The following is an 18,915-nucleotide window of genomic DNA, read 5'->3' on the forward strand; positions in this document are numbered from 1 at the left end:
CCTTGGAAATGAGGATGGGACAAAAGGGTGTGTTTGGGAGTCCCTGTGTTTGAGTTCCAGTTTTGTGTGGCTTTAGACAAGGTAGGTAACTCTTTGAGCTTCAGCTTTGTCATTTGTAAAATAGGGATAATACTACCATCTGTTATGAGCAAGATACAGTATTGTATGTAAAGTGCTTAGCATGGTATTCAAAATATAGTTTGTGCTCAATAAATGGTAAATTCCCTACTCTGCCCACTCAAGAACAAGTAAACTTTATGTTATTAATTCCACCAATTTCCAGAAAGGATATGAAGTAGGAGACAGAGAGACTATTAGCATCAGCAGGGGACAGACTGGCAAACCCATAAAGAATTAGATTTTCTTTCTAAGGGCCAAATTTTGTCAGTTTAAGTTACCCCAACTACTAGCTAAGAAATTAGCATGTTTGGGTTTTGAGGGAGCCTCTGCTTCCTCTGTGGAGTTCAGTACATCATACCTTTTATAATTATTTTTCAGTACTCCAGTAAAATCAAACACAAGATCTGGGGGACAGAACACTCCTACCCTACCACCTGTTAATCCTCCCCTATGAGAAAGAACACAGGTCAGAACCTTCGGCTGCCAGGATTTAAGAACATTATTTAATTGTCCCTGTATTTCAATTTATTTTTAAGGTTACCTTCTAATTATGACCAGGGATATTGGTATTTCATTTTCAGTTTTTAAAAAAATAAATGTATTTTGGGTAGAAAAGAATGGGTCGATTAAATGAAAAATATCGACAATAATGCTATGTACATAGAAGTGCCAAGTACACTGAAAGTGGATTTCAAACGACTGAAGTTTGAGGAAAAGTGAATTGGGGTAAACCAGATAGCATTTTAAGCCATTACAGGCAAAGAGGAAGGGACACTGAACCATAGCCAATGTGCCCAGCCTTAGTGAAATGACTTAATCTAGCCAAATGTCATACATAGAACTTGCACCTAATCCCTTTCCCAAGAACAGGAAAACCCAATCAAAGTTAGAAAAGATACATACTTATGGTAATTGGTCCATCAAATGCATTGGGCAGATCTGTGACTGATGTACAATCTTCTCCCTGCGGTGCTATGAGGTAGAAAAGAAAAAAAACTCATGAGAACTCTAAAAAATATGAGCAAAATTAATACCTATTTCTATTAGTAAATTAGAATGGAGTTTTATCATAACTTGTCCCAAGTAATTTTCTTTTTCTGAACCTTGGTTAAGTCTCCTGGGAATGTCTCTGGCCTTGGAGACGCAGTCTCCATTTTTATTTAGCTTCATACATTTTTTGGAAGCTCACTTGTTCCTCTTTCCATGCCAGCAAATTCATTCATTAACAAATACATATATGTTCTGTATCAGGCATTGTAGAGGGCTGGGGGTACAATGATGAATAAGATACACGTAGTCCTTCTCTAAGGAAGCACACAATAGAAATTTATTTTTTTAATTTGTTAGTATATAAGTAATTGGGTACTCTGAAAAAAAACTTTAAAGACATGTATAACTATGTAAGAAAATCATGTGCAATCCCAATAATCTACAAAAGTAACGAAAAAACATGACAAATACAATCGTTTATTAACATGAATGGTATGAGAATCTAAAGATTAAAATAACCAACAAAATATACTTGATAGAAATATTTAAAAACAGACTAGTCTTCAGTCTTTTGTTAATGTATTAATTTTTTTATTAATTTGACTTCTCAATATGAAGTTTCTGAGGTTGTCTATCTTTGGTCTAGGCGCCCAGAATATTTCCTGAGACTGCTATTTTGGCATATCTCACTGTGGGTATCTCTGGCTTCTGTTTCTTTTGTCCTCCATTTATTATCCACTCCAACTCTGGGAATAAAGATTTCTGACTAGACCTTGGGCCTGCCTGATTACCCAAGATGTTAATAGCAGCCCTCTGAGAAACACTGTGTAGAACTCTGTGGAAACAGGCCCTAGAAGTCCAACCTTGCATGCCATCCTTTGGATCCTCAAAGAAGATGTCAGAATACCTTTACCAACTGTTTCATTCATGTCCACCTGCTCTATTCGGTACCTAGACCTGTGCTGAGCTCTAAAATCTCAAAGAGATTTAAACTGGCTTTGGAGTTATAGGAAGGATGGATCCAATTGTGCATTACAGCTTTTTACACTGTGTGTAGGAATGTACACAACTAAATGTAAAGTGGCAACTTATTTCGTAGGTTGGTTTCTCCCAGAGCTGCTTGTTGGCAAAGAGCAAGGAAGAAAGGGATGGATGGATGGATGAATAGATGGATGCAGGCAGAATGCTATTACAAGGAAGGGTATTATCACAAGTACTCCAAGTGTCTTGCCATAAACCATCAGGTACTCAAAACACTGGACAAAAACACAAGTTGAACAAAACAGGGTTTGGTTGCTTCCCAGTTCCTAGGAGCATCTTTTCCCACAGATTAAGGAGATGCTCTTGACCTGCCTATTTTTTGGCCTCATAGTGAAACTAAATGGCAGCTTTCTATTTCAACTAGAGAAAAGCAGACTTTAGGAGAGCCATTCTTACAAAGGCTGATTAAAAGATTTTGCGGAAGAGGGACCCTCCAAAGAGAAAGTCTCCTCCCTGGAAAAGCCATTTCTCACCATCCAGTCTAGACCAGTCCCCCCCCCCAACCCCCCCACCCCCACCTGCCACCATCATGCATCTCCAGCTCTCATTTCTGTGTCACGCTTACTACTATCTAAATTACCCTGTTCATTTTACTTCAAGGCCGGTCGTGGCACATCCCCCAACCCCCACCACCTCCATACACGCCCACCTCCATAGAAATATTTAAGCTCCGGAAGATGAGTAGGAACCTCATCTGTCTTGGCCAGAACATTTATGTGCAATGGGGACAGGGAGGTACTCAATAAATATTGTTGAATGAATGAAAAAGGAAAGAAGTACATTCTTCTAGTAAACACACCTAAGAAGTTACACCTCAAAATGGCCTGCAAATATAAACAGATCAAAAAGACATTTAGATAAAACCTGAATGGCAATGCTGTAGAAATAAAGAGAGTTCCAGATATATCGGTTCATTATTCATTTTAAGCATTTACTCAACATGTATGACAAATCGCATACTTTAAAAAAAGAGCAAAAAATAAAAAATAAACAAACATGCTCTTGTGCCCACTTTTGAGGAATTCACAATGTCATGGGAGACAGTAATAATTAACATTTCTTTAGATTTTTAAAGTTTTCCAAATATTTTTCCAATGAATCCCTCACTTCAAAATCAGGGCAAAAAGCCACCCTGGGAAATTTTGAAGAATATCTCCTCAGTCTGCTTTGGGGATACCACCAGAAACTGGCCTGACCTGTGATGTGCTTCTGATATCGTCACATTGCACAGACCCAAAAGCAGGCCTTGGATTAAGACTTCTTAATAGCGGAATGGAAGAAACTCCCCCAAATTCAAACATAACTGTGGGTAACAGTAGAGTCCACTGGGAATTTCTAAGAGATAAGTAGTAATAGAAGGGGGCATGATGTCAAAAACACTGAGACAGTTTTGTAAATGATTAGAGCATTTGTTCAAACGGACTCCCTTCATGCTCCAGTTCACCTTCTTTTATAAGCACATCAAAGCTGGCAAGTGTACTAAGACGGATGGTGACCCAAATGTGCAATTAATACATTCACGCTCCCACGTCAGATAGCAGAGCCTCATTAGACAGGCTTTCACACTCTGTTTAACGAGCATAGCATTGCTGGGAGGATCAGGCCTGGTGCGCTTTTCCTGAACCTAAAGATTTGTTAGAGAGACTCCGAGGTGAGATTCCTGGAGGGCTGCATCTCAAAACCTTGCCTCTATTGCACTAAAAAGCCACGAGAAATGTTAATTATTCAGTTTAGCCAATCGCTCAGTGCCAGAGAGACAGGCACCTTCCTCAATGCCTGGTACATTCTAGGTATCCAATAAATATTTGTTCAGTAAATGAGTAAATGAGTAAACAAATAAATGTAGAATCTTCTCTACATTTCTCCTTCAAGAAAGGATGAGGCATCTAATTCAAAGCCAATTTAAAAAATGAACGAATTCAAGTCAGCTCTGGGTGTAGTTGACACAGAAGTCAGCAGGCTCACAGGGGGCCCATCGCTGACAGCTGAAGCAAGAAAAAAACTACAAAGCTTTTTCAGGGTCTGCCTGATTTTCATTTGTAAGCCACAGGCTGTGTTTTATAAAAGCATTGCTGAAATTGTAAGCATACAGAAGCTATCTGCTAAGACGGAGCTGGCTTTCGTCCCTGGAACCAGTTTATAGGGGGATCATATCACTGGGTCCTCCTGGTAGTTCTCAGGCTCAGTTGGATTCAAGGACATTTCCTATGAGATCCTTCACATGGAGCAGAAGGTAGTCAAGATCCATAGCTTATTTAATGTCCCCTATCATCTCACTCTAAACCAAGACAGTTAGAATTCATTTTTTCTTAAATAAACATTTTTCTCAAGCCCCTTTACTTTTTATTTTGTTGTTTCAACAAGATTAAATCCCAGATAAGAAATTTGGTCCCTGGTTCTTTCTCATTCCACTCTGCCCTACACAGTATTGAACTCATATAGCTGTAAAAAGTAAATAAACTTTTTAAAACTTAAAGAAAAACTTAAAAAAGCAGCCTATCCTTATTGAGTAAATTTTGAAAAAAGGAAAAGAAAAATGTCACTTTGAACTTCACTACTTAAATACAGCCACTTTTCTATGCAATACACCCCCCAGGACTTCTCAAACTTTTCAACTAAACTACCCTCCTCACCCCCACCAAATGAAAAGGAAAGTTAATCAGTACTGTTCACTCCTTTCTCTGAGGACAGGCCCAACCTTATGGGCAAAAATAAGGACAGGGAGAAAAATCTCAGTAGTAACTTGCCTAGATGGCTTCATTTCCAAGCAATAAAACAGCGTGAGCTTCCACCTTTTCAAATTAAGTTTCTTTTCAGCAAGTGATAGCAACTTATAAACCAGGCGAGACAATGTGGATATGCAAAAACTTGCATACATTTGACACAACTCAGTGGGAGGTGCAGCAGGCAGCACTCAGAGATACTCGAGTATGCTGTCTGGTGCTAGCTCTTTTCAACATGACCAAGGCCCTCATCTAAAGCATGGTCCTCCCAAATCTTCCATGAGCTCTGGCCTTAAGATAAGCTAGCTATACCACATGTGGCTCTGTGTTCAGTTCCTGTTTATTTGCAAGGGTTTTTCTCATTATGATGTGTTTAGAATGGACCTTCTAGGTAGGAGTGCGGGACCTGGGTAAGGGACATATACTGTGTAGCCTCAGTGGGACTCTCCTCCTTTTGGTTAAACTCCATTTGTGTTCTTTGTTCCCATGACAGGGAGGAGTAAATATTCTACAGTATTCTCCTTACTTTGAGTGCCTCTCCATAGGGTTAGTGACCTGTATATATTTTTGGTCACTCCATTTCAACAAACCAGCCCTGATAATTTCTCTTTCTCTTTATTCTAGTCTTCCCCTCTGAATTCTCACTCTAGTCCCCACTGTTCATGCAACAGTAGGTGGGTGGCATGGTCCAAAGCTATTGATGTAATCTTATTTCTTTGATGTCCCTGCTTTAGCTTAAAAGTCATGCAGATTTTATATTCTACTACCACATATAATATTGGTGTTTGTCTCATAAAAATAATGTCTTAAGCCATTATATAACAACATCGGTGTTCGTCTCATACAGACAATGTCTTAAGTCACTTTCATTTAAAGACTGGAAGGATGCCCTTCCTGTCTTTAATGAAAACTGGTATGCCAGGTAGATGTGTCACATTTACTTTGTGGCTTTAGCTTCCCCTTCACATAATCTCAAAACTTTAGGCAGAACAGAAGGCTGTTTAAGAAGCAAAACATTTTATTGTTGGCATTCAAAAAATTGACATTTATGGGCTTAACCTTTCTCAAAAGACTCTCAAGGTTCATGATGCATAGAATCCTTTAGTTTTGCTAGGGCCTGGGTTAGACTTGCAAGCATGTGTTTCTAGGCTAGTGGTTGGAAGCAAGTCCCATACCCAGGGAGGGGCCCTGGTTGGCAGCCCAGCCTGCAGATCTTAACTTGACTTCCTTATTCCCTAGCTGCTGGACTCTCAATTGTTGAGCAGGGACACTCGACAAGGTCAGAGGCCTACCATATATCCTCCTAACTGTCTCTCAAGATATAATAACACCTTTAAGCTAAGCCATTTGGCTTGTACCCCAATGCTATCATTAGATTCACATCCCTCCCCTATCCAAACCCTGCCATGACTTCCCATCACATTGAGAACAAAATCCAAACTCTCCACCATTGCCTATGAGCCTTTTTGTGATCTGGCGCCTGCCTACCTCTCTGACTTCATTCCCTGGCATTCTTTCCTATGAGCACTGGGCTTCATTCGCCACAGCCTCCTTGCTGTTCCCGGAACGGGCCACAGTGCTCCCACACACCTGGTTTTGCACTGGCCACCCACTCTGCTCAGGACTTTCTCCCGCATTTCGTTCAGGGCTCTCTCCTCAATGAACCTTCTCTTTCCCTGACCACCTTCTCAGAAGAAAGCATCCCTAGCACCCCAAAGCCTCCTGTTCTGCTTTACTTTTTATAGTTCTTGTCTCCCTCTGACTTCATATGAGGTATTTAAGTATTTATATGTTCACTGTTGGCCTCCCCAACTTAGCAGGTATGCACCCTGGATAGTCAGTGAGCATCTGGAAGCTACATGAAGCCTCACGTAAGCCAAAACTGAGCCACTCTGGGCCATGCTGCCACAGGCTTACCTGCCCACAGTGACCCAACACACAAAGACGATCCACTTAGACCAACCTGAAGCATTGTAGCAGTACGTGTCGTACTGGGAGGTGTTGGAGGTGAGGATGTACACCCCTGTGTTGTTTGCAGCACAGATGGAGTTAGGGTGGATCCGGGGGATCACAACGTGCCCTTCTATGAACCCGTACCTGCAAAGAAACATCAGTGGTTATCCCCTTGCAGGGCTGTGATGGGTATTTCATCACATCCCATCAAATGACATGTCATGCAGTGCAATGCTTCATTCAGCTCGCCCCAAAGAGCATTACAAGTTTCAACCACTGAGTTATGTGAAATCCAAAAATAACAGCAGAGGAAGTGAGAAGGATCAACAAGGCTGATCGAGACAAAGTAATTTCATGGAGGGCTCTATGAGAGGTTTTTTTAAAAAAAAAGATTCATGAAAAGAAAAAAAAACTGTATCAAATAAAAGTTGTAGTCAAGTCCATATGAACAAGAAGGAAGCCTGAGTCACCAAAAAGAAAAGAACAACCACTTTATGATGTGAGATTCACTCTGGTTCCCCAGTACCACCATATTTTTGACAAAATACGTAAAATGACAAGCTCCACCTTGACAAAACTAGGTGACTCTTCATTTCAGTGCTCAAATGTCAAAACTGCCCTATTTCCCATCCCTAAACTTCTCTCCCCGCCTCACCTTTTCCTGTGACTCCTTCATTCCAGATTCTATTACCCTAAACACGAAGCCTGTTCACATGCCAGATACGAGAGCACTTTGCCTCATGTGCATCCCAGGCATAATTTCATTGCCAGTAGAAGTAAACTGACCAGCATTAAAATAGGAGTAATAGTGATGAATAAGTAGATAGCAATGCCTCATTTAGCTTAGGAATTTTCCAGAAGCAACACAGCCAGGGAAGCACTTAAGCCCCTCTGCCCCACCAATGTGTTTCTGGGAGCATGTTGGAGCTAGAGGCCATTTCAGATAAAACATGCAACACCCAGCCACTTCCATCAGCATCATGATGGCTAAAGATTCACCACACAATGTCTCCAGAATATAAATGCCTCCAAAAAAAAAAAAAAAAAAAGGAGAGAGAGACGTGGGCTGAGGAAATACTATCTGCAAGGGACAAGGTGGTGGCGGGGAAGGGCAGAGAGGGAGAAGCTAAATCCAGCAGGTTTCTGAAAAATGCAAAGCTGGCTAAACTGCACAATCCTTTAAATCTCTTCTGCCAGTAGCAACAATAGTGCATTGCCCTATAAGACCCATGGAAATGGCTGTGAGTTTGAAATTTTGAAGCACTAGAACTCATTAATGTCTATGTTGCAATCGTAGCATGCATGACTAATTCCTCATCTAAACTGACAGTCTGGTTTCTTCAAAGACTTCTTAGCTTGGTGGGAGGAGGGTGGCAATTACATGTTAGTAAGTACCATATATCTGAGAATTGCTACTAATCAGGGTGGGGCAGACAGAGGAAAGTAGCTGCTAAGGTTCTATCATAGCCTGAGACTCTGCCATCTGTCCTATGGCAGATAACTGATTCATAGCTATGAGTGAAATTATGGAAATGAGTTTTGAAACACTTAATACCAGCTATGGAGGCAACAATAGGCTTCTTTGGCATAGTTCTTCTTTTCCTTTTTTTTTTTTACCAATAATACTCCCTGATGAGCCTACACTCCATCCCACCCTTACTGCATGCATCAAATCTGTATAACACTGACAATCTAGATTCTAGAATCTACATTCTGTTAGTAAGTTATTCCTGAGTTTTGCCACATCAGGTCGATGGCCAGTTTTGTGTGTTGCACTGTACATGAGCTGGGGACATTAAAGTTTATATGTTTGTGAGCAGCCTGAGTAGGTGGCTGTTCACAGGGAGAAAAGAAATACTCAGCAAATCCATGCATCATACTTGCATCTTCCTTTTGTTCTCAGTCCTTCTGGGGACCTTGGTCACTAAAATCTTGCCCTGGGCTCAGACGAAGCAGCACCTGAATCTGGACTCCTCCCCCTGCAAATGATGCGGCCCATTGCAAGTTGTGGAACTTCCCTCAGCTTCACTTGCTTCATCCCTAAGTGGGGCAATATAGTCGACCATGGTGCCATTTGAGGGTTAAATAAGGGTTGTAAGCAAGTGCCCAGCATCTACGTCTTGATGACTGTCTGGTGGAAATAGTAAGAACTTCCCTTTTATCAACATGTGAAAAGATTTCTGTATTTTGTAACTATGCCTTGCCTGTATTTCTCAATCAAAATTCAGCTTACTAAACTCACTTTCTTACTGACCTAGTCCGGGCGATATTTAAACAATTAGCCTTGGAAATAGAACCAATGAATCGGCTAACTGGCCTTCCTTCAGTGTAGACTACAGGTCAGGGTGAGTAGCTACCAGAGCCAGCTCCCTTTCTCTGATCCTTTCATGTTCTCACAGACACAGCTCTGAACACATCCAGATGTCTTATACAGCTGCTGTTTGTTTTAGAGCAATGCTAAGCAATCGCACTTGCTTTATGATGCAAATGGTCTATAACTGATGTTGTCCCATACGGGAGTCACTAGTCGAAATGGAGCGGCTGTGCCATGGACGAATCAAGGTTACAATTTCACTTAATTCAGTGTAGATCACCACATGTGACCCGTGGCTACCATATTTTAAGACCTGAAGATTTTCCTTTTCCTTTTCAGCAAGAGCCTCAGCTACCGCTCATCAAGTGGGTGCCTCACCCTCTCGCCAAGGATGGGGGTTAGGTGTATTTAATGTTCCTAATGACATTACACTGCAAAAGCACAGAAGGGGTAGCGATGGGCTGGGATGGAAACTTAGCCGTTGCTCAGATGACTCAGCTTCTAGTGAAAACAAACCAAGCCATACACTTCACTGCAGGGTCACCCGTGCTTGCTCTTAAAGTGCGCCTCTCCCCCCGGGGCCATCAGAAACAAACCAAATAAAACAAAAAAAGGCCATTGCCTGCGGTGACCATCCTCCAGCAGGCGGGTGTGAGGGAAGCTCCACGGAGCACGCGATATCCACAGGAGCTCTCGGGAGGCCTTTCTGAGTCCCTCCTATCATCTCCCAAGCGCCAGTGATTTGTCTTAATAATTTTCATGCCCCGCTTTTTTTTTAACCCTCTCAAACCAAAGCAACATAGCAGAGAATCAAAAACCAAACAGAGAGAGAGAGAGTTGTTTGAAAAATCTACTTCATGCCAAGTCTGCAGCGCCCAGACTCCAGGCACTTATTTATTTTAAACACTGTTATTTGGCTACGTTTTCTTGTGGTTCCGACAATAATATTGCACGTTTTCTTCAAAGCCAGGAGAGCATTTTGGGGAAGCACTTCGGGCAGGAAGATTCCCGTGGCTGACCCTCAATGGCCTCCTCTGGGCAACCCTGCTACTATTCGCAAGGAGGCTTTAGAAGGCCTTAAATTTCAGTTGCCATGCAGGTTCCGGATTGACTAGGCCAAATTAATAGGTGGGGCCGACAGGCAATTATCCAATCAGTTGTCTGGGAGGAGCCGTCCCAGCGATAAGCCTGGCCCCCATAGGTCTTGGCAGCCCGCGGGCAGGGGGCCCGGTCTCTCACCTGCAAGTCTCAAACCCCACTTTCAGGGCTTCCTCCATCTGGGCCATAGTGGGCAGGGTGCAGTTGAAAGCCTTGCAGAGGTCAGGAGCCTCCGTCCGCGAGATGCTGTAGCGACCATTTTTCTCCACATGGAATACACCTGAGTACCGGCAGGTTATATTCAAATCTGTGGGGAGAAGCAGAAATGTTAAGATTCTTTTGCATAAGTAATTTGGAAGGGGTAAGAAGATTGTTTTTGAGCAGCCTCATTAAAAGCCAAATAAAACTTCTCTACTGGCCAGAGCCTTCAGTAGTTACTCCAACATTCCAAAGCACCATTGCTTTACACTCTAGAATCTGGAATAAGACACAGTAAAGTCGCCTCACTCTCACTTTGTCTCCACCCATTGCTGCGCCAGCAACGTTTTTAAAAGCGTATGATTGGGAGCGCGCCTAACCACTTTGGGTTTAGTGCTGTCTAATCAAAACTGATTTTTGCTCACATAAACTCTTAAAAGTTTTAGTAACCCCTAGCTTGTCTTTTACCACCGGCGACATTGCAAAATGGTACAGCCACAACAAAACTAAGCATTCTCTTACTACATGATTCAGCAATAACACTCCTTGGTACTTGCCCACAGGAGGTGAGAACGTATGTCCTCACAAAAACCTATGCACACATGCTTATAGTAGCTTTACTCATACTTGCCAACATTTGGAAGCAACCAAGATCTCTCTCAATAGGTAAATGAATAAATTTAAAAAAGAAAAGAAAAAAGTTAAAAGCATATGATTTATTTCTGATTAGTAAAGCAATACAAACTTGTAGAAAACTTACAAAATTCTGGAAAGTAATGAAAGAAAAGCAAGTTCACCACTAAGAAACTACAGCTAACACTTTAAACATTTTGCTGTATCATCTTTCAGTTTGTTTTCTGAATGTCTTTGTGTGTTTCTAGTTAAAATGATACTAAATATACAGTTTTAGATTTTGGAGTCTCCCCCCCCCCCACTTAATATTATATTATGAGCATTTTTCCACAATCATGTGGTGTTGCTCCCTTGCTTATAACCTCCAGTGGCTTCTGGTTGTACCCAGAATAAATTTCCTTATCAAAGCTGACAAGATCTACATGATCTGGCTCCTAGCTCCCTCTCTAGCCTTTAAGTAGCTCATTCTGCCCTAGACACAAAGCTTCCCTTCAGTTCTTTTGGGCATTCTGAGCTCTTTCCCACCTTAGAACATTTATATCTGCCTTTCCTTCTGTCTGGAATGTTCCTCCATTATCACATTCTTGTTTGTCAGCTCCACATCACCTCCCCTTAGATCCTTCCCTGAGCATTCTTACCAAACTTGTAGCGCCTCCCTCCGCTCACCTTGCATTGGCACCTTCAACAGCAACTTATTTATTTATGTATTCATTTAGTTATTATCCATCTGCCCTTTTTGTGAGGAAAACTCCAGAACAAGAAAAGGCCTATTAGTGGTTTACAGCTGTTTTTTAGTGTTCACAACAGTACCTGACAGAGAGGAGAGGCTTGACAGATATTGACTCATTGAAATTTATTGAAAAACATACTTTAACATCTTGATAGATAGATCAAGACCTGTCGTTTGCTCCCAAGAGTTAACAGCATTTAACATGAAGCCAAACTGCTGACCACTGGTGAAAGAGCAGTTTAATGTAAGGACTTCTGTGAGTTCTGCAGACATTATTCTGAAATCTCAATAAGGAGCCGAAAAATCCTCTGTAACAATCTCAAAAGTCTTAAAGGCCTTCATTGAAAACTCTTTTTTTCCCCCCTGGGAGTGTATTATCCCCGGTCTGCACTTGAGTTAGCTCCAACACAGAAAGGTTAAATTATTCAGACTGTCCTGGTGAAGCCTAACTCCCCCTGAGCACTACCTTGAGCCTCAAAGGCAGTCCTTCCTTAAGGATGCTTACCGAGGGTTCCTCGGAGCCCACCCACCACGTCGTGGACCATGCGCCAGGCGGGGTATCACTTTGTTAGATATGAGCCAGGCCTGGATTCAGACGGAACTGGCTTTACTCAAACTTTCACATGGGCAGTTCCAGAGATAGTCAGGAAGGTTCCGCTTATTGATTAATCAACAAGAAAACTGGGACTCAGAGAACTGAGTTGACCAAGGAAATGAGGCTTTCTGTCCAAAGCCCGTAGTCACGTTCCAGAATCTCAGTTGCTTTGTTCTACAGTTCGGAGCCAGTAGCCCAGGTACTGGTAACCTGTTACTGCATTGTTCCTGGGGACCTAGAATCTTTAGGGTTCTGGGTCGCATCAGCTTCCAAGAACCCTAAGAGGTGAATTTAATATATGTATGTACATATTATTATAGGTAATAAAAAAAAAAGCTCGGAAAAATCAAACAACTTTCCAAGGTTGCTCAGCTATTAAGTGGCAGAAGCAGAATTTCATCTTAGGTCTGTTTAATGTCAAACCCATGTTCCAAACCGCTTTGCTGTTCGCCCATGGTTCCTTTTGTATTATTAGAGCAAGTTTTCCCTCTAAAGGAGAGAGGTCCACCTAACCTACTGTGACTTGAGAACAAAGAGAGGATGAGTGTTATTGAGTTGTACAGGCAACAACTGCTTTCTTCTTTCTGAGCAGGAAGGGGTTCCAACCAGAAGAAAACAGTGTCAGATAAGTGCAAAATGAGATGTTAAGAGAACTGTTAAACTTCTGTGTGCTCTTTCTTGACTGAACATAGTGGAAGAAAAAACAAGAAGTGGAGCTTTCAAAAGACATGAGCCAATATCAACTGGTTTTCTTTTCTTTTGTTTGTCTCATTAGCATGGAGGTGCTTTAAAAGGGCATCAGAAGTAGGTGAAATGGAGAAAATGTGCTTTTGTGTGAGATTAATTCCTGCTGGGTGGAATGGAGTGTGTGCTTCTTAAACCAGTCACACAGCATGTGGCTGATGACACACAGGGAGCACAGAGGAGGGAAGCGCACAAGGCCGTTTTGAAATACTGTTTATTTTTACTGACATTTTCAGCTTTGGCCTCTGTAGGCCAATGTTAGCAAAGGGAAACTGTCACTGTGGGTGGCAGCCCTTCTGGGGTGGCAGCGATGTGGGGCTCTGCTTGTCTAGCCTACAAAAAGAAAACTAAGCCTCCCAATCAGCTTCTTGGAAACGAGGCTGATAGGGGAAGGAGCCTTCAGCAGATAGCAGGACAGGCCAACTGCCTGTCAGTGCTCAGCGAGGTGGCTTCTGTCACTCCCAGGTTAAAAATAAAGTCTGAGACATAGAAGGTGTTTTGGCGCTCCTTGGAAGTTTCTGTCTTATTAAAATTAGCTCCGCTTTGTTATCTGGCCCACAGATATGCAAATACGATAGAAACCAATTCAGGCTGAGACTTTCGAATAAAAGCCTTTGTGCCACAGTCAACATAACTTTATAGACAGCACATGCATGCGTTGTGTGAGTGTGTCTGTATGTCTGTGTGCAAGTAGCAGTGTGTGGTTGTGTGTGCTCTGCTCAGCCAAGAGAGGAAGAAATAGGTTAACTCATCCTTCAGCCTTCCTAGAGTTCAAGGCTTAAATGGGGCCTGACCCACAGTAGGTATCCGCCAAGGGCTGCCCAGTGAATGAAGGAATTCTGTGCAATGTGAAAGTTCCACAGTGTGCATTTATCTTAATCTCATGAAGAAGGTCCGCCTCCTAATCCTATGGCATTCATCCAGCTGCAATTGCAAAGATAAATGTCAAAGCTTCATTTCAGGTCAACTGTCCCATGAGTGTTCCCAGTTCCATCCCTCTGGGTCCCTTGCACCTTAAAAGGGACTGAACCTTCAGGCCTGTGTATCCTTCAAGTCCCGATAATGTGTGATGGCTTTCCAAGGGGCTTTCTTAACACTCATGCAAACAAATTATTACCCCAAAAGGAACAATATGGCAATAATCGTAGCTAATACATGTTATGCAGTTATTAGGGATTTGCTGGGCACTATTCTAATCACTTTACAAGTACTAATTCATTTTACCCTTAGAACAACTCTATGAGAGGGGTAATATTATTGTCTTTACTTTCCAGACAGAAACGGAGGCACAGAGAGGGGAAGAAACATGTTCCAAGAGCTAGTGATGATGGGGCAGGATTCAAATCCAGGCAGTCTGGTACCAAGAGTCCATGGGCTTATCCAATAGGCTATACTACTCCTAACCCCACATTAAGTAGTTTTTATGCGTTCTCAACCTCCCCAGTGTATAGCTGCCAATATTTGCAAAGTTAGAGTAAGGCTGAGGTGTGAGCAGCCATGGACTACAGGTCACTGGAGAGCACTGGCCATGGCACTGGCCACGCTGCAAACCCCTGCAGACACGCAGGACTCCCGAGGTGTCTGCACACCTCTCCCGAGACACAGAGGCCCCTGTGATTAGGGATCTGCTATGACTCAAGAGGCTAATAGCAACTGGCTGATGCATCTTTCAAACAAGCCTTTCCAATTGGAAATAAATCAAGAACGTTTTTCCGTTGAGCCCTCTGGTCTCCAGTAAATCTCCTGTATCACGTAATAAATGAACTGTCCAAGTTCCTCCCTCTGAGAGACCTAAAGGCAACATCAACCATTTGAGGCCACTTTTAGATTCAGGGTGGAGTCTCTCTGGAGGGAGGAATGCCACCTGGCACATTAGAGTGGCCAGGAAGACAAAGGGGCCATGGGGTCCAACACCCAGGGAGTTTTTTACCCACATGGGAAGAGATCTATCAGTGTGCTCTGTTAGGGAGATTATTTAAAAAGGAGCTCTCCAAGAGAGTGTCTTATTGTTTAACCTACTCTGGCACCAAAGTCACATGAAGATTTGTACACTAGTTCAGGGCTATAACCTCTGTGCTCTGCTGCCAATGATGGCAAGTTCTGGATCAATTCACTCTTGCTTGGGGAAACCCTCTCTGACCCAAGACAGCATTAATCTTAACTTTATTTTCCACTAAACCTCAAGGAAAATAGATCTGTCTCATAAAATCACTCTGGCATGTTTCGAAACTTTGCCTGCGTTGCAGGGCCTGAGATAACAGCTTCTTGGTTTGTCCCAGTTATTTCCTAAGTAGTAAAAAAATCCCAACATCTGCTGGGAGTAGAGCACTGTGTGATTTTCACCCAACTCACCATTATCTACATCTTCCCAAACTTTCCTGAGAGGTGAGGGGGTGAGAGTCAGGTGTCTCACAGCTGGCTAGGAATGGAGGCTTTCAAAATCTACAAGCTGATCTTCAGAGGGTCTATAAACCTGTGAAATTGTATGCAAGATGTTGTGTGTACGTATACAGTGTGTACATGCATGCTTTTGTGGGCACGTGCATGTGTAGGTGTTTTGGAACAACATCCCTGGGTTTCATTAATTTCTCAAAGAAGTCTGTGACACAATCACATAAAGATTTACCAGGGTTATTATTTCCAAGGTCTCCTCAGTAATCAAATTCCAGGATTCTGAAATTTTGGAACTTCCCTGTGGGCTTCAAGACAGCAGAGCCTGTCTCTCCCTCATCACTGTGTTCCCCAGTACCTAGCACAGTGCTGCACAAAGTAGGCACATGTTGAATGAATGAATGAATGAGTATCCTCCTTCTCCCCCTGCCCTGACAGGACAAGCAGACTCGTTGGGGTGCAAAAAGAGCAGCTCTCAGCTCCATTCCCCATTATCATGTCTGAAGAATCGCCAGCTGGGCCTTGTTGAAAATTCCCTACAAGACACTTAAAATGTCTTTAACTGGAAGCATTTGCTTCTGAGAAACTTCATCGTTTTCCCTGGAAACAAAGGTTCAGCCCTTAGTGGTGTGGCTCATTTGGCTGGGTGTCATTCCACAAAATGAAAAGTCACTGGTTTGATTCCCAGTCAGGGCACATGCCTGGGTTGTAGGCTCGGTCCCTGGTTGGGGCACACGTGAGAGGCAACTGATGGATATTTCTGTTTCACATGGACATTTCTCTCCCTATCTTTCTCCCTCCCTTCCCCTCTCTCTAAAATTAAATAAATAAAATCTATTTTTAAAAAAATTTCTCAGAGACCAAGTTTCAGTTTTGTAACTCGCTTTGTCTGTCCAAATTTTATAAAAATCATCTCCACAACAAGGACATTTCTGAGGCAAGATCTTCTCAGATCTTCTCAGAGAGGATGCCAGTCATAGTGCATCTCATGTGAGGACCACCAGAAGATGATCTACCATCACACTGTGCCCAGTAACCCTCAGTTCTACAAACCAGACGTCTCCAGATCATCCAAAATGAATTAATTTATTTTCTAACACAAGCCACCCAGATGTGGTCCCTCCCTATTTGTCATCTCCTCAGAAGGGATGTGGCAGAGTTAGATTTTTTTTTCCTACTGATTTGGTCCCAGAGGAGGCTATTTGTCTGGGGAAGTTGTTTTTTCTCTTTCTTCTTTTTTCTGGGCGTGTGTGTGTGTGTGTGTGTGTGTGTGTGTGTGTGTTGAAGGTAGGAATAAAGCCAGTTCCTGCAGCTTAATGCCTTGTGCTGTTCCCACCACCATGATAAATGCAAGCATTCACCCAGCACCTACTATGGGCAATATGGAGTTTTCAACATTTTACATATAAGAATTCTTTTCACGCTCACAACAACTTTATGTGGCAGACACTTTTATTTTCCCCATTTGACACAGGAGGTAACTGATTAATTGAGAAGGCACGGGCAACCTGAGCTAGTAAGCTGTGGACTGGATTTCAGACTGGGCAGTCTAGCTGATCACCCCGCAGTGTTAAATTGGGCATAGGACAGATGCTAAAACTACAGGAAATCCACTTTTTCTCCAGGTAGTTTTTAAACTGTGGAAAGGTGAGCATTATAAGAGAGCTCTGGTGAGAAGAGTTTGAGTTTATTGAATATTATTTTAAGATCAGAGTTCTCTTGAATCCAGACAATAAGGCTTAAAAGGACAGGGGCCTTTGCCCAAGACCTTGGCATGGCTTCAGGGGAGAAACCCTCACTGATAGCACTTCCACCCTCTCCTTGGGGAGAAGATTGCACGTTCTCCATGTTCACTGGCTCTCCCCAACAATGGGCTGGCTACCTCTCTCTGCTTCTACCTGTGTTCTTCCCATGATCCCTTTGGGAACTGAGAATCCAACCCAAGCTACAGCTTAGGTCTCCTTTACCCTTTATAGACTAGGGCCCTGGACAAGGTCAAGCAGAATAAATAATAGAGGACCTGGGGACTCAAGTTTGGGCCAGGGCTGAGAAGCCAGACCACAGGCTGTCCTTGTGCACTATGAGATATCTGCTGCTCAACTTGAAATCTCAACAGACCAAGCTAAGATGCCAGGCCAATGTAGCTGGAGCAAGCCCTTCAGGATGACTGCATCTGACCCTTTGGAGCTCGTGGAAGTCTGTCACATGTAAGCCTCTTGGGCAATGGCAGCCAAACGCACCGGTGAGTTCCGTACTTTTCAAAAAAATGTTGTAGTGTTTATCATGAAATAGCCAGGATTCTGTTTCTGTCTTCTGATATGCTGAGCTCACGTCTGCAAAAGATTATACAACTCACAAGCCTAATCGAACTGATTCTCACTCAAAGTAGGAAAAGAAAAGGTCAATTTTTAAACAGCATCATTACTAATTGGATCACCTATATTTAATACCAGGAGGGACAACAGGCAGCTTCTAATATAATTGTCTTGAAATACAATAGAAAAAATAAATTCAGAATGACTGAATATGGTCCCCCAGCCAGTTATGAGAAAAGCAGGACCTCAGGGGTTTATAATTGCTAGATTTCTGACTCCTAGACCAGTGCTCTTATACTGAACTGCTTTTATAAGAGTTCTGAGCAAGCCATCCCCAATGCAGTCATAATCCACTATCATTTTTATTGAATTCATTGGGGTGACACTGGTTAACAAAATTATATGGGTTTCAAGTGCACAATTCTACAACACATCATCTGTATACTGTATTGCATGCCAACTACCCCAACTCTCCTTCCATCACTATGTATCCTCCCTTTACCCTCTTCTACCTCTCCCCATCTTCTTCCGCCCAGCAATCACCAGGCTGTTGTCCATATCCATGAGTTCTTCTCTTTTTTTTTTTTCTTTTTTGCTCAATCCATCCACCTCCTCCCCCATCCCCCAACCAAATATCTCCCAACAGCTGTGAGCCAGCTCTCTATCTATGGCCCTGTCTCTATTTGGCTTGTTAATTCATTTTGTTCATTAGATTCCACATATTAGTGAAATCATATAATACTTGTCTTTCTCTGGCTGGCTTATTTCACTTAGCACAATACTCTTCAGGTCTATCCATGATGTTGCAAAAGGTAAGATGTCCTTTTTTTATCCACTTGTCTACTGATGGACACTTGGGCTACTTCCAGATCTTGGCTATTGTAAATAATGCTGCAATGAACATAGGGCTGCATATGTTCTTTCGAATTAGTGTTTCAGGTTTCTTTGGATATATCCCCAGAAGTGGAATCGCTGGGTCACAAGGCAATTTCATTTTTAATTTGTTGAGGAAACTCCACACTGCTTTCTACAGTGGCTGCACCAATCTGCATTTCCACCAACAGTGTAAA

General features: G+C 42.5%; 1 protein-coding gene across 5 annotated transcripts in view; it reads right to left on the minus strand.

The window, feature by feature from the left end:
- The window catches only part of CD44 (CD44 molecule (IN blood group)), an 86,499-nt gene that overhangs the window by 40,258 nt on the left and 27,326 nt on the right, over positions 1 to 18,915 (minus strand). For all 5 annotated transcript variants that reach the window (XM_054585918.1, XM_054585917.1, XM_054585914.1 and 2 more), the window contains exons 2-4: positions 10,381 to 10,546; positions 6,838 to 6,971; positions 1,024 to 1,092 (exon numbers count right to left, since the gene is read on the minus strand). In XM_054585918.1, coding sequence (XP_054441893.1) covers positions 1,024 to 1,092; positions 6,838 to 6,971; positions 10,381 to 10,546 — 369 coding nt within the window. The remainder of the gene's footprint in view (positions 1 to 1,023; positions 1,093 to 6,837; positions 6,972 to 10,380; positions 10,547 to 18,915) is intronic.

This window comes from Pteronotus mesoamericanus, unplaced genomic scaffold (assembly GCF_021234165.1).
Source record: "Pteronotus mesoamericanus isolate MK-2021 breed Mesoamerican mustached bat unplaced genomic scaffold, CSHL_Meso_final contig_90, whole genome shotgun sequence".
NCBI classification, from domain to species: domain Eukaryota; kingdom Metazoa; phylum Chordata; class Mammalia; order Chiroptera; family Mormoopidae; genus Pteronotus; species Pteronotus mesoamericanus.